The sequence below is a fragment of the Oryza brachyantha genome, chromosome 3 (assembly GCF_000231095.2).
Source record: "Oryza brachyantha chromosome 3, ObraRS2, whole genome shotgun sequence".
Lineage (NCBI taxonomy): Eukaryota > Viridiplantae > Streptophyta > Magnoliopsida > Poales > Poaceae > Oryza > Oryza brachyantha.
In genome coordinates, this window is record NC_023165.2 from 14,632,924 (window position 1) to 14,649,099 (window position 16,176).

The following is a 16,176-nucleotide window of genomic DNA, read 5'->3' on the forward strand; positions in this document are numbered from 1 at the left end:
AATGTTATTGCTGCTACTATATTACTAGTATAGTTCATTTTTTTTTGGATAATGGAAATTCTTTCCATCCTTCGCTTCGTACAAAGCTATATCCATTTACTATAGAGCTCACTGATCGAGCCACCGCTAATTTTAATTCACAGTTTTGATGGATAACAAGAGAACCAATTGAAACAACAGCCTAAACTTCAAATTCGATCAACTCCAGATTCTAAACTTCGAACTCATTTTTTTTTTAACTGCGTTTGTATTTATCGGACTTCAAGTGTGAGGAAAGAAGTCGTTAATGGGCAATTAGTAGCGCATTTGTTATTGACAGCAAAACGAGGTAGCCGGTCTAGGATGGCGTCGTGTATATATGCAATAATGGCATACTGAAATTTCAGTGACAGAATACTAGGTTTAATGATATGCAGTGGCATACTGCAATTTCAGTGACAGAATACTAGGTTCAATGATATGCAATGGCATACTGCAATTTCAGTGAAATTTCAGTGACAGAATACTAGGTTTAATGATATGCAATGGCATACTGCAATTTCAGTGATGAGCCAAACACCAGCTGTGGACAAATTCAATCTTAATAACATTGCATACTGCAATTTCAGTGATGAGCCAAACACCAGCTGTGGACAAATTCAATCTTAATAACTAACCAACTTTATCCTTTTGCACTTTGGCAGTGAAGAATCAAACATCGGCTACAAGGCTGACCTGACCTGTCCTGTCCTGTCCTGTCCTAACCCATCTCTGTTATGCCCAAACCAATTACAACAGAACAAACAATGATGTATGGTTAGTTGGTTGCACTTGGCATACAGATTGGTCCAATTTCCAAACGAAACAACAATTATTTGTTGTCCATTGAACGCAGAATCCTCCCGAATTATCGATTCGAGATTCCTCCCTTCAGCTATGTGATCAAACAGACCAAACGCGTCCTCCCGGCTATCTATGGAATCAACCACACCTACATAAGATGAGTTTGATCAAACAAACTGACAGAAATTTGTACAAAAGTTGCAAAAATGTTGGAATGACCAGAGTTCAATTTGTGATGTATCGGAACAGACTGCTACATCTTGTCACCCATATAACAAGGCTTACACTGTCTCAAACTGTGGCAATAAAACCACCACAACCTATCTCACAAACCCATGGCATTGAGATACTCAATTCAAATTGTTGGCAAAATTATGACACACTGTTTTGGTCTCTCCTTGTCCACTCTTGATTAGATTGGTTTTGGTTTTGGCAAAGTGAACAAGGATTTCCTTGCTGTTAAAGAAAAGAAAGGATACCAAGGAGGAACCTAGTATACTTTTCAATAAATAAATAGGCACCCAAGTGAATCCAAAAATACTTTAAACTTGATTGGTGGGGAAGTACACCCATATATCCAACCAAGTGAGCTAGACTCCCTTATAATGGAAGGATACTAAGAGGAACCTAGTATCATCATATACGCTCACTTCCTATTTTCCTTGCTGTCAATACCATACCAACAGCTTCCTTACCGCCTCGATTGCAAAGATATGCCCTAAAGTAGTTTCTAAAATATCAATGGGAATATTCTTTAACTTAAGGGACATATAAGTCTAATGTAAAGAGTAAACCGTGAGGAATGGAACTTCTCTGAGAGAAGAATATCAAAACCAAGAAAAACAGATAAAAACTCCTATCTAGACTGTATAAAACAAGTAACATAACATTAAAGAAATCTATCACATGTATCATAATGTACAGACCAGTATACCTTTCAGGTATATTAAATGCCCAAGGAAAGCAAGAAGTCATGCAGAAATTGAACCAAATCGCTTAGTCTTGCGCCTGCTCTTTAAATCCACAAAGACACCCCATAAGTAGGTCTCTCCATCAATCCCTGTAACCATGGTAAAAATTAGGATCTCACCACAAGTGTGTAATTACAGTTTATCTTTTAAACCAAAATATATTGTCCTGCAGACTCATAATAAAAGTTAAGTACAAAAGTATGAGAAATCAATTAATGAGAATATAGAATAAGTGGTTGGTTTTTTTTGGTACATTTGGTAGAAATCATAATAGAGGGTAACCACTAACACTGCGAATCAGGTGGAAGCACTTCAGAGGAATATATCAGCAACTTTATATTGTTGATATGTGCCCTCAAAACAAAATTGCAGCTCGTCTCCATGAGATGATGTTGCATCTTGTCATTCCTAAAAATATGAAAAAGAAATACATCAACATTCACATACATAACAAGACAAAGTAAAAACATGCAGAACCAGCATAAACCCTACCAGCCAACTTCAGTAAAGAAGAACAAGCCAATGTCTTCATAAACTGGTGGAGTTGTTTCAAAAGATTTTGGCCAGTCATCCATTCGAGGCAATATCTCCAACTTTAGTTTGATAGGCAAGCTCTTGATGATATTGAGAACTTCAGACGACACTTTTGATGGGAAGTAAGCTTTAAAATCACCAAGATTACAGTTTGATCCATCGACGGCAAGAAAGCATCCCCTAAGGCAAAGTAAAATCAGAAAATTTCAGTCTATCATGTGACATTATTAAATCATCTCTAGCAGAATAAATTCATTATATATAAGTTATACAGAGGTGTAAAATTCTTATGCAAAAGAAAAGGCAATTAAAGTTATGATGCTGATCAAGATAATAAGAAATGAATACTGTTCAAATACCTAAGTTATAAGTTATAGAAACCTAAGACAGGGTAGAACATAATAAGATAAACTCTTACTGAAACAATCAAATTGGCACAGTGTTTAACATGGTGACAAGCTACATCATTGGAGTAAAAGTCACACTGACTACTAAACGGGCAGTACTGTTTTTTTGTTCATTCAGGCTGCTAGCATAAAGGAAATAAAGAATATCAACTGACTGGTAATCCTACCAACAGTAGGTGCAGGTCTGCAGTAATGTAATGATTAAATTCATGTGTTATAATGTAAGTCATTGGAGCAACAGTCAATGAAAATGACTACATTTACCTATAGACAATTTGTAAAGTGGTAGCAAGTGAGCAATGACACTATGGAAACCACATCAGGGGCTGGGTTTACATTTTAACCAGACCAAAGGTAAAGATTGTCAAAATAAAACAATTAAAAACTAATAGGTTCTGTTACTCACGTCCAACAAATTTCTGGTGGTGGGCGTCTTGCATATTCCACACTTGAATTGATGACCACCAGCATGCTTGTATTGTTGTCCAGATTCATTTCAGATCCATGTCCAATATCAGTATCTATTAGAGATAAATAATATACACAAACTAGGTTAGAGATACGACCAAAAAATAAAATGTGTTCAGAATTATGTTTGAACGGCCAACTAAAAAAATACTGTGTTAATCAATCAAGAAAATGTTTTTTATATGTACATACCTGTAGAATTGGATTTGCTATTTTCTCTATAATCATCCTGACTCTGGGAAGTTACTGTTACTTTATCTGCACTGACTACCTTATTTTCCCTCTGCTCGTTATGAACTTGAATATCAAGTTTTCCTCTAATTTCTCTGCTTGTACTAGGAACTGTCGCACCTGTTTTCCATCAATTATCTCTTTTTGTAAATGTCATTGCTGGTCAGCTTAATATATTATAAACAAAGCAACATTGAGTAGATAAATATACCTGATTCTCCTTTCTGTTTCATGCATATACCAGCAAAATCTGCCTGGTTCTGACTTGCACCAGCACATCGTTTCCGAAAAGGCACTTGAGAGTCAATCCTACTGGTAGACTGTTCCACATTTGGAGATTTACAAGGGAACTGGCTAAATGCACGAGTTTCTCTCCTACAAGGTGACTGTTTCACATTTGGAGTAGATGCAGGACAAGCCTGACTATTTGTTTGCCTCACAAAAAAATTTAACCTACCATTTGGTGGTTTCTCTTTATTATTCAATAATGCTGCCTCTTCACAAGAAATGTATTTCACTTTTGCATTTTCAAATTTGTTTGGAATTTTGGGACTGGCTTGGTGGACTCTATTACAGAGATTGTTGTCCAGTATTATAGTTTGCCCACCTTCAAATGAGCAGACGAGAATTAAGAGCTGTATTATTAATGCAAAAAATGAGATGGTTTGTAATATTTATATGGCGAAAAATATTACCTTGACTAGGACTTGGGTCCATATTGGACTTTGTTTGGCACTCACAACAACACCATTCATCAGGAACTTCATATGTCATCACTGGCAAGCAATAACTTCAAATACAAATGTGCAGTCTTTCAGTAATTTGAATATATGTTTAACAATCAACAGTGGGAGCTTTCCCTAAATAATTTTTAAAACATGATGGATAAGGACACGTTTTTATGTAATATGTCAGGTAAAAAAAGGGAACGACACTTTCAGGACCAGCTACGAAATGTGTTTACAAAACTTACTCTATTATAAAAGTAAAAACCATCCGAATTTCATATCAGATATTTTTATGTTTGCCTTATGGGTTAGTTTTCTATCCAAGCATTCTTACAGATTAACATGCTAGCAGTGAATTCATATAAATAAATATATTTGCATATAGGCAGATGCCTATGTAAAAGTCAATAAAGAAGAAATTTAGACAGGGTAGGAAAAGAAAATATTACCAATGCTGATAGGCATTGCACTGAGTACATCTTGCCATAATACCTGGGTCATGACCACTGCCACATATCTCACAAACCATTCCGTTCTGCAGTGTAAACAAAAATGTCATATATGTAACTACATAGAGTTTTGTCTGCAATGCTTTGGGGAGAAAAGTGTAAGTGTATAATAGAAATACATAAAAAAATAAATTGGGATGAACATACAACAGAATAGGCCAATAAATAAAAAATGACTGTTGTAGGGAATTAAATCCATGGAGCAAATAGAGCAGTGTAAATATACATTTCAATAAAACACAGTTTCACTATGGTCATAAAACCTACTTTAATGAGCAAGTATAGAGGCGTGCACAAAAGCAAACAAGAAAACAGCACTGAACAACCAGTCTTTCAAACAAGTTAGTAACTAAAGAGACTGAACTCCAAAGGACTACTCTGCATGTCCACAAAAGGAATGGGTGATAATGGATCATCTAGAAATTGAAAATGTAGCAAGATTGAAGTGTACAAAATAAAAGATGAAATATTATGTGATTTTTTATAGCTATTTTATGGTACAAACAATGGAATATCTATTACAACGTTGAAAATCTACTTGAGAAATATGAGATGGTCAGCTTCTATATAAAAACCTTTTATAAAAAATACACCATTTAGCGGTTCGAGAAGCGTGAAAAGCCGAGAAATAGTCTGCACTGTTTCAGTGCAAAAGAAGAACAATGCAGTGTCATGAAAAAAAAAGGGGCATTTTAGAGGTCATCCTAACTTGACATGTGTTTTTTCAGACATGCGGCATTATATGGCCTTGATTGATTTACCAATACGCATTTCTAAGCTGATGGAGGATAAGCTGCACACTCAGCTTATAAGGTGCAATCTTTCACAGCAACGAAGATAGCACAACATGCCAAAATTCAGAAGGGGCGTGTGCAGCTGATGTACAAGTGGCAAAACTTTTGGCCATGCTAAAAGGAGTTGCAACAACAGGGAATGTTAGAACGGACTTGAAAGCTGTGAACTGGATGCTACAACAATCATTCGATCAAGTGCTCATTGTTCGCCTGCAAGTTTATTACTGAGGAGCTTTGGCATTGAACTTTGCTACAGATTTCAGCAACCCCTTAACTAGGAAGTGCCCAGGGGGACTCTAGATAGTGTATAGTAGTATAAGTAAATCCCTAATTGCCATCACCCTGTTGGTTAACGTGGAAGAATCAATTTACCAAAACAACACTCCGAGAACAAATCCCAAAAGCGGTCGAACGGGGTCTACTAAGAAACAACGCCTTCTCCTTCCAAGAAACCAACGCCGAATTCCATCCACACGACCACAGAATCGAAGTTGATTTCTTGATTCCAAATGCGAAAAGCTGCGGGTTTGGCACCAAAAAATGTACAAAATGACGCTAAATCCATCCCGTATCACCGCATTTCCCACAGCAAGGAAACCGCAGGCTTTCAACAACGCAGGAGCGAGAAGGTCCGCAAGATTCCCGCAAGAAAACAGACCGTGATCACGCAACCAACCGGAATGCCGAAAACCCAACCCTCCAAGAACGCGCAAATCCACTCCCCGCAACCACCGATTCCCCCACCGAGGCGCGGCCTGCGGGAACCCAGATGGCCCAAGAACACGGAGGGATGCAGGCCCAACCAAGAACCCCCGCCAAGAACCAACACCCGGGCGGTGATCACGGCAGGACAGCGAGCCAAGAACGCGCCACCCTACCCCAAGAGACGGAGGAGGAAGCAAGGAGGACGGAGGCGCAGGAGAGCAACCACTGACCATTGCGCCGTCCCTCATGGTCCACCGAGGCGGAGGCGCTCCCCTCCACGGCAGCGAAGGCGAGACAAGCTGCGAGGCAGGAGGCGGAGGGGCGTGGGGTGGGGGGGGAGAGGAGGGGGCAACTCTTGGGGTTTTGTGTGCTGCTCTCTCTCGCCCGTCGACCCAAGACGAAGAGACGCGTGTCAACTTGGGGAGGAGCCGAGAGGGTTTACAATGAATGGAATTTCTAGAAAACAATCTTTGGAGCTTAAACAAAAAAAAAATCACTGCATCATTTTAGGGAGATTTTTTTCTTGTATCTTGAGGTGACATTTACTTCTATTACGACTTGGATCCTATATTCAAGAAATTGGTGCTAATCATTTTTGGCATGTCCCAAACATGATGATAAGTAGTCAAAACATTACGCCCTATTCGGTTTAGAGAAATTTCATATAATTTTGAAGAATTAAATTATATCCAATGAAAATCCTGTAAAAATTCATGCATTCTGAACAAGCTGTACACAAGTTTAGGGCAATGAATCTTCATTTGTCTACTGATTTTAAAACTAGCGAAAACTACATATAAAACATAAAACCCTAGCCACCAGAGTTGACGGTGAAAAGGACATGAGTGGGGATCACGTAAAACCCAAACAACAAATGAGCATAGTCCAATCCATCTTGCAATGGCTAATCCATCTTCCCTACTATATCTAACCTCGAAAGCACATTCTCCATATGGCCAGGATAATGCGCTATCCTACCGTTTGTTGGCATCCAGAGCCTTCTTAAAAAATAATTTCCTATAGGCTAGCATAGGAAGAAAAATAAGAAGAATAAATAGGAATGGAGATATACCGAGACCCGATGATGATGAGTGTGGAGAGACATTTACTTCGCATTCCTTGAGCTCCAAGATCACGCTATAGCAACAAGGGTAGGAGAGAGCTATAGCCACAATGATAGGGGCAATCAAGAATAAGACAATGTGAAATCACCACCGCCGCCACATAGGGATGAAGAGGCTGCACCTATATATATATATTGAAAACCTTTTAAGATAAGGATGGAGAGTTTTGGAGGCTAGGGGTGTTAGGGTTTTTAACCTGAGTAATGGACCTCTAGGGCCCACCTACAGATAAGCGTCTAGGGATTAAATGATTTTTTACATGAGTGGTCAACCTCCGCAACTCATCTACAAATCTACAAGTTTTCTGATTTTGGAAATTTTGTTCATGAATTTCAAATCTTTTAGCACTCTAAAAGGCACCAATAAATTCAAGGCCACTTGAGTTGTGCATTCTTGTTTCACGAACTTCAAAACTTCCAAAATTCTATCTATAAAATATTGTGAACATCCTAATGTGTGGTTGTTTTATTTTTCATATGGAAAAGAATGAAGACTTTAGTTGTAGTTGTTGTCGATGAGCCTTTTCCAAAATTGACTGTTCTTCCAACTCTTATAGAAAATCCTGCAAAGATTAACCGCAGACATTTTGTCAACCTGGCCTCTTCGAATTCATTTGAAACAACTTTCATTTTATTTCTTCTCATTTTTTTCAAATATATCTTTATTTGTTTTACATGAATATATATATGAAAAGAGATTGTGAAACTATGCATGTGCCATGTGGTGGGGAACGGTACCGACGCGGTGCCACGTTGTGGGGATGCAGCAACGACCAATGACGTCAGCACAACGCACGCTAGCGCCGCAGCCCCCCATCGCACAGCACTGACTCAGTATCGTATCCTCACTTCATGGCACTTATTTTCACAATTCCTCTTTCCATGTGGATGTTCGGGTAAAATGGAAGAAAAATGTATCAATCTTAGTTGAAATAAAATCCTATTGTGATTAGTTCGTCTATTGTAGTATGATGGATGAATATCTGTGGAGCAGAGTAAAGTTTACCTCTACTTTTGCAACAATAAGGCATGCCAAAGATGAAAGATGTGAAAGGAACATAACTACAACAAGAAAGGATTTGAGGAAGTGAAGACTCCCAACTGCAGTGCAAAGCATCAACACATATACATGCCGGTGCAACAAAGAAGAGTTTATTTATACAAAGGAGTAAATATGATCTACTACTACTATACGTCATGCTAGGTAGGTCGTTCAAAATAGATGAATGCATATACAAATGTCGATAAACAAGCAAAGAAAAAAACAACAACTATGCAAATTAGTACAGAGAAATTAATCCTCTTAGATGGATTTCTTTTTCTTGAAAAAAATTAAACCAAAGGTAGAAGCTGTATAAGGAAGTGAAGGTTAGATTACTGGCTCTTCTACACTGACACTATGGCTCGCAGTGAATCGGATCTGCTATTGCTTAAATGGATTACTAACTATTCTACACTAACACTTTGCCTCGCAGTGAATCGGATCTGCTATTGCTTAAATGGATTACTGACTCTTCTATATTGACACTGTGCCTCGCTGTGAATCGGATCTGCCATTGCTTAAAACAATGAATCTATACTTAGTTTTTTACCCACCTCTCTCACCCTCATAGACAAACACTGAAAGAGTATATCAAGGCCTAGAGGGGGGGTGAATAGGCGATTTAAAAATTAAACCTAAAAAGCGGAAGCTGAGACTTTCGGAAGTTCCGTCAGTGGCTTCGGAACTTCCGACAGCATCAGATCTAGAACGAGAAAGGAGTAGATCTAGCCAACCAAACCTCAAATAAGGGAACCACCTCCAAGCTTTGCACAAACAACAACTAGAATACGCGCGGCAACCAAAAGCAAAGCTTAAATCACAAGTTAGAGAGATTTCACCACACAAACCAACTCAAACCAACCAACTCTCACACACACAAAATCCAAATCACTTAGATCCGTGGAGAGGAGGAAGTGAGAAAGCAAGGCTCAAAGTGAATCTCAAAAAATGCAAGCCAAGGGGCATAGAGATGAACAAGTGAAGCAGCAACCCTAGCTTGAGGGGTTGGGGGGATATTTATACCCCCCTCTCAATTTCTGCCTGTTGGGGGCAAAAGATGCTCTCTTCGGAACTTCCGAAGCCTCGTTCGGAACTTCCGGTCAGTTCAAAATAGCAGCCCCCAACACTTTGAAAATTTAAAGTCAACTGAGAAAAGTCAAGTCAACGGAAGTTTCGGTCAAAACCTTCGGAACTTCCGTGAATCTTACAGAACCGATTTTGGCTCCTTCGGAACTTCCGCCAAACATACAGAACCGATTCTGACCCCTTCGGAACTTCCGAAGGTCTCCTTCGGAACTTCTGCCAAACATACAGAACCGATTCTAACCCCTTCGGAAGTTCCGACAGTACCTTCGGAACTTCCGTAAATTCCAGCACAACCTCAAAAAGATAGTAAAAGATGCACTTCAAAAATATTTCCGAGCACCGGATTCATTCCTAGATTTCATTTGCACACCCCTCTTTATAGTACGACATTCCTAGTTGACTCAAATTCAAAGTAAATACACACGCCAACACGAATATACCGACTTTACTTCTCTTTTCACGTGGGCGGTGCAACAACAACTTTTTCATGAGGACTATTTATACCTTCACATTCTCACACACGTTATTAGTCCTCATCATTTGATTGTTATTAATCACCAAAACAAATTAGGGGCCTAGATGCACTTTCAATCTCCCCCTTTTTGGTGATTGATGACAACCATTTGATTCACAAGAGATATTTGAATAAAATTGATGAAATTTTGACACAACGTAAAGATTGAGCTGCCCCTTAAGGTATGCATTATTCGCATGGAGTAACTCCCCCTTACACCTTGCATCTCACAGTAAGCACAAATGTGAACAAGCATAGATATAACAATAGAAATAGCAAGCTCACAAATGATATTACATCACAGCACATAGTCTTAAACGAATAGAGACTAGCAAGAGTTCCACTACGTAGACAATGCACGTTAAACATGTGATGCAGATAGTTCGATGAATGCTATGCAATGCAAATAGTTCAAGTGTTCCAACCAACTCGATACTAAGTAAGATAGAAGATAGACTACTTCTCCCCCTTTAGCATCAAGACACCAAAAAGAGAGGAAGTGAAGGAACATGATGAGAACTCAGTTGTGGGGTGCATGTGTGTCGGGATAAAACTCCTCTTCAGACTCCCACTGCCACACCTCTGACTCACTCACTTGGCCTTCAGATCCAGTGTCAGAATGTGGCAAGTTGAGATGCTTCTGGATCTCCTTCAACCTCTGAGTGTTCTTCTTTCTTGCATTCCTTTCTTTGATAAGAATGCTGTGGTTGGAGGAACAGATGTTGAAAATCTTCTTTAAGAACTTGGTTGGGGAGGAGGACTTTTGCTGACTCAAAGCTCTGGCACGACCCCAAGAAGTAGGAATGTCACGCTGTCGGGATCTGCTAGCCTGGCTAGAACCACCAGCCTGACTGGTGCCTCCTTGCTCCCCTCTCCTCCAGACTCATAGATTGGCTAATCCAAGCGAAGACCAAGTTTGGTGTGCTTGACTTCCTTGACAAAGGTGGTCCCCGTGATAGTCTGAATTATAAGCATGATGTAAGGAGAGTAGCCCAGACCCTTTCTGTGAGAGACAGAGGTATTGCAGATTTCATCCCAAATGAACCTAGGCACATTGAAGGGATCTTGGAGACTCATCCTGCGAAGAATGTTGCGAGTGTAGGAGTGATGTGGCTAGCATCACTATCCTTGGGAGTAAGGGTCTTCCTCAACATTCTGTTGAGATAGACAAAGGTAGGCTTGAGTCCTTTTACTGCCCCCAAGTCTGGACTGCCTCCAGAAATATACATGCGGGACAACATCCCATCAGCAAGAACATCTTCGCTGTGCACTTTGTTGTAGATGTCGACAGAGTACTTATCAAAGCCGAATAGGACCACAAAGTCATTGTAGGTGATATTGTACCACCTTCCTTGTGTCATCCAAAACATGGTGTTCCCCTTAGGTCCTCCAAAGTACACTGTGGCATAGAACTGAGCTATTATTTCCTCACACCAATCATGCTCAAGTTCCATGATCTCTAAGAGGTACATACGCCTGCAGATGCTGATGATCTCATTGACCACGGGAACATTCAGCCGGCGCAGACCATCCTAGTCTATCCACTGCATGGGGACAGTCTTGTGTTGCTTTGCCATGATCACTGTCTCATATAAGTCCTGCTGAAACTTGGTCCAGAAGCAACTATCTGAGGCAGACCTTGTCGCATCTGGCTCACTCTGAGATCCGGCCCTCACAAGATCTTCCACCTTCTTGTTCCAGTTGGTCACACTGCCTCTGTTGCCAACTTGCCAGTGAATGTATAGGGGACCAACCACGTCCCTAGTACGAAAACCCTGTCTGGTTGGATCAAAGTGCCCTGTTGGCAACTTGGCTGTGGCCCTTCTTTCTGGCAACCTTCCTCCAAGATTCACCCTCTCTGTTTGAGGGACGTGCTCATGGTCGCTGGGAGACCAATCATTGTCAGTGGCATTCTCTGAGGAGGAGGTGGGAGTGCGAACCCTCTTTCCCTTTTGCCTGCTGGAAAACTTCTTTGTTGGAGCCACGATCCTTTCACACAAACAAGAACAAGAAAATAAGGATTGGAGGACTCTATGAATGCAAAGCATGAGACGGTGCTCGGGGTTGAATCCTCTTCGGAACTTTCGAAGTAGCCATCGGAACTTCCGGTGACCGGAAGTTCCGGTCAGCCCTTTGGAACTTCCGAAGGAGTTCAAACCCGAACCCCAAAACCCAAGATTTGCATGATTCAACCGTGGAAACTGTGAATAAACTCTAGGAAAGTACTCTATAACCACGGATCTATGGTTCTACCATGCGAAATACAAAGGCATTGTCCCAAGGCATGTAGATCTGAGGAAGAACCAAGGAGAAACCGAAGAAAATACCTTAAGACGATGAACTTGTGAAGAACTTGATGGGGATCATCCCTTGAAGGCCTCAAATCCAGCTCCACACCACGTGGAGTGAAGGAAGCCTCCAAAGGACTTGGATTTAGCCCTAGTTTTTAGTGAAGGGTGAAGAACTAGGGTTAGAACCATGGGTGAGAGGTAAAAAGTGAAAAACTTTTACCCTCCCCACAGCCTCCCCCTTTATATACTTGGAGGCCCCTTCGGAAGTTCCGGTCCCCTTCACCGGAACTTCCGTCAAAGGTACAGAACCGAATTTTGAGGCTGCGGAACTTCCGATCAGGCTGACCGGAACTTCCGGTGAAGTGGAATTCCGTTCTGTAAGATCTCCGGAACTTCCGGTCATCCTGACTGGAACTTTTCGAAAATTCCAGGAGGACTATAAAAACTTATTTTTCGAAGGGAAGACTCGACCAAAGACATTTGATGACTTGGATGAGAAGATTGAAACACATTGATCCATTATGAGAATGCAACTAGCTAAACCACAAACATTCACATCAAGTTGCAATTTATCATATTGAAGTATGAGATAAAATATGCACATGCATATTACCCTTCCTAGGAAAGGCATGTATGAATCCATATGAATTGTGCTAGAATCAACATTTACACAAAATGAAGCTCCAAAAGCACATAGATTCAATTTATGCACACAAGAGTGACTAGTGATCATTCATGAATTGAATAAGCAATTTATCACAATGTGCTATGCATGCATGCAACATATCAAGCCACATTTCGAGAATCCAAGATATTTAGCTCACTCCTTGTCACGCCCAGAAATTTACACCAAATTTCTGAACAATAGCATGTATTAAATCTCGGTCCAGGCATCAGCCCGAGTACACACTATGACAAATTAATATACAGTTCCACGTCTTAAAAACAAATAAAAACAATTATCTATCGAAATGCAGCGGAAAAGGAAAACAAACTAAACCATCTAATCTTCAGCTTCAGCTGGTGAAGACGGCTCCACACCACAGGCACTCTCGACGGCGGACTGAACCTCACTTCAACCTTCGGAACAACTTTCTGACTCAAGCTCTGGCACTTGCTCTGGTGGGGGAAAAAGGTAAGCAAGGCTGAGTACAAACCACCGTACTCAACAAGTAACACCCAAGAGAGAGAGAATAATGGATGCAATAGGGAATCAAGGGATAGGCTAAGGTTAAATTGCACAAAGCTGCAGTAATTTAGCAAAACAGTAAATAGAATAGACTGAAATAAAAGTAAAGTAAACATTTAAAATAATCATCCACTGTCCAACGTTACACCACGTTGCAACAGGCCCAGACCGCTGTCGAACGTTACACCACGTAGCGACAGGGTCAACCCTGTGTCCAACGTTAAACCACGTTGCGACAGACCCAAACCACTGCCAACGTTACACCACATTGCGCAGGGTCAAACCAGTTCCAAGATTAATAAAATTATTAAAGAGGTTCAACTAATCCCAGTGAGTCTGTCGGTTCGCCCAATAACCGCGGGCACGGCTATTCGAATAGTTTTACTCTGCAGAGGTGTACAACTTTACCCACAAGACATGGCTGCCAAGCATGTTACCATGCCCCAACGTATCACCACGATACCTCAGTACGGAAACCATGATAAGACCTTTCACCCAGCCCTCCCTAGACAATCGCACCACACTTCAGGTTTCACCCCCTCCTTTACACCAAGTCGGGCAGTCCCCTCTTGTGCCTTGGTAGATCCGGAAGCAGGAGAAGCTTTCGTTACACCACGATTGCCCGTCCATACTCCATCACGCCTACCCTTGCCTGGGTACGTCGAATAGGGACAAGCTAGATTACGAGTCTCACCGTTGCCCATTCTGGCTTGTGGTTAGTACGTGTAAGACCTTCAGGGTTTCCTGAGAACCGGTCCTTAATTGCCATGGGTGCGACTCTCAAAACCATGCACCCACAGCCCACCATAAGCAATATTTTAGTTGTATTAATCCACCTCGGGAAATTAATAAAGATTTCAACCATTAAAGGTCTATCAAAGTGTAACAGTAATTAAACAAGAATTGGTGAGCTAGTTGAACTAAGCATGGCTAAGCATTGACTAACCCTAATTCTAGTCAAATTAACCCTGGGGTGACAATAATAAATGGGAATCAACGGGTTTAAAGGTAAATGCCCAATAGATAAATACAATAAATAGGTTTGCATAAAACAATGCATGTTTGAATGTAAAAGCGTGGGATTTTATAAACATAGGTTCAATATGATCAAAGAAGGGTGCCACTTGCCTTGCTTAGACCCACGAGGAACTTCGGCGACGACTTCGAGAACGAACGGCGCTTCGACGGGGTCAAAACCTACGACAAACAAGGCAAAACAAACAAAACAGGCTAAAAACTACTGAAACAGAGAAAGAAACTATTTTTAATGGATTCTTGGTATTTTTCTGGATTTAATGAAACTTGAATAGACCTAAACGGAGACTAGATGAATTACTTATGAATTTTAGAAGTTTTCTGGGTTTTTAGCTAAACAGAAAAGTCCTAAATCAATTATTGCGCAATTAATGGGGCTGCTGACGTCAGCGAGGAGAGAGGAAGCTGACGGCTGACAGGTGAGGACCACCTGTCGGTGAGAGAGAGAGGGAAGTCGGCGGCTGACACGCGGGCCCGGGGAGGAGAGAGAGGAAGGGGCTGGCGGGGAACGGCTGACGGGTGGGACCCACTCGTCAGCGAGAGGGAACAGAGAGAGCGAGGCTCGGCGGACGGCGGCGACCGGCGGGAGCGGCGGGCGACGCGGCAGCGGCGGCGCACGGCGACGGCGACGCGACGGCGACGGCGCGACGGCGACGACCGGCAAGCGGCGACGGCGCGACGGCGACGACCGGCAAGCGGCGACGGCGCGACGGTGACGACGGCCGGGGCGGCGACGCACGGGCGCAACCCGGCCGACCAGCGGCGACGGCGGCTGGCGAGCAGCGGCAGCGCGGCACGCGCGGGCGCTAGAGACGGCGGCCAGACGTCGGCGACGCGGAGGCGACGACGACCACGGTGGCCGACGGGAGCGGCGGGCTTCGGCCTCGTCCGGCGACGGCACGCGACTCGGCGGCGGTGGCCGGAAAGGGGGGAGAAAGAGGGGAGGTGGGTGCGGAGGCTCACCGGCGGCGGCGAGGGCGCGGACGGGTCGGCGAGACCGAGGCGAAGGTGGCGACGCGGGCGGGTGCGGGAGATCGGTGGTGGCGGTGGAGATCGATCGGCGGCAGCGACGGGCGAGACGCGGCGGCGGCCGGGCGACGAGGGAACGCGCGGCGCCGAGGAGGCTCCCTGGTGACGGCGAGGGCGGCAACAAGTCGGCGACAGAGGGACGGAGGTGGTGACGCAACAGAGCGGCGACGACCGGCGACGGGCGACGAGATTGCACGGTGGCGGCGAACGGCGGCAGCGCGGCGGCGACTCGAGTGACGATGGAAAGCGAGCGACGGCGCGCGGCGACTCGGGATTTATAGGGTGGCGGCGACCGGCTAGGGCGGGCGGAGGTTGGAGACCGAGTCGGCGACGACGCGGTCTCGGCGGCGGCGGATACGGCGGCGGCGGTTGCGGCGCGGCGGCGACGCGGACTCGGACGCGGCGCGGCGCGGGCGAGCGGCGAAGCAGTCACTGACAGGTGGGCCCCACCTGTCAGTGGCGCGAGAGGGGAGGGAGCGGCGATGGACTTCGCGGCGCGGGCGACGGGCGAGCGGCGAGCTGGGCCGGAGCCGCGGCCCAGGCGGGAGCGCGCGGCGGACGGAGGGAGCGGCCGGCGCGGCTGGGCCGGCCGAGCGGGAAGACGGGCCGGCTCGGCTGGGCCGGCCCGGGAAGGAAAAGAAAAAGAAAAAGAAAAAGGAAAAAGAGAGGGAGGAAAATTGGACTTCGGCCCAATTTGA

The 16,176-nt window shown here is 43.5% G+C and overlaps 1 protein-coding gene across 1 annotated transcript; it reads right to left on the reverse strand.

Annotated features, from left to right (window-relative positions):
• Window positions 1-470: 470 nt before the first annotated feature.
• Window positions 471-6,489, reverse strand: LOC102720224. Its single transcript, XM_015835078.2, has 10 exons — window positions 6,400-6,489; window positions 4,611-4,696; window positions 4,129-4,223; window positions 3,645-4,040; window positions 3,395-3,553; window positions 3,141-3,255; window positions 2,286-2,507; window positions 2,083-2,201; window positions 1,757-1,882; window positions 471-970 (listed from the first exon to the last, which is right to left on the reverse strand). Exons 1-9 carry the CDS (start codon window positions 6,415-6,417, stop codon window positions 1,794-1,796), a joined length of 1,299 nt encoding a protein of 432 aa, XP_015690564.1. The 5' UTR covers window positions 6,418-6,489; the 3' UTR covers window positions 471-970; window positions 1,757-1,793.
• Between the last annotated feature and the right edge of the window lie 9,687 nt (window positions 6,490-16,176).

Bases quoted from the DNA above. Each gene is read 5' to 3' on its own strand.
- LOC102720224 (XM_015835078.2), bottom strand. The intron at 2,202-2,285 runs GTAGGGTTTATG...TCATATTTTTAG, and splicing joins TTCTTTACTGAAGTTGGCTG to GAATGACAAGATGCAACATC. The intron at 1,883-2,082 runs GTTAGTGGTTAC...CCATGGTTACAG, and splicing joins GCTTCCACCTGATTCGCAGT to GGATTGATGGAGAGACCTAC.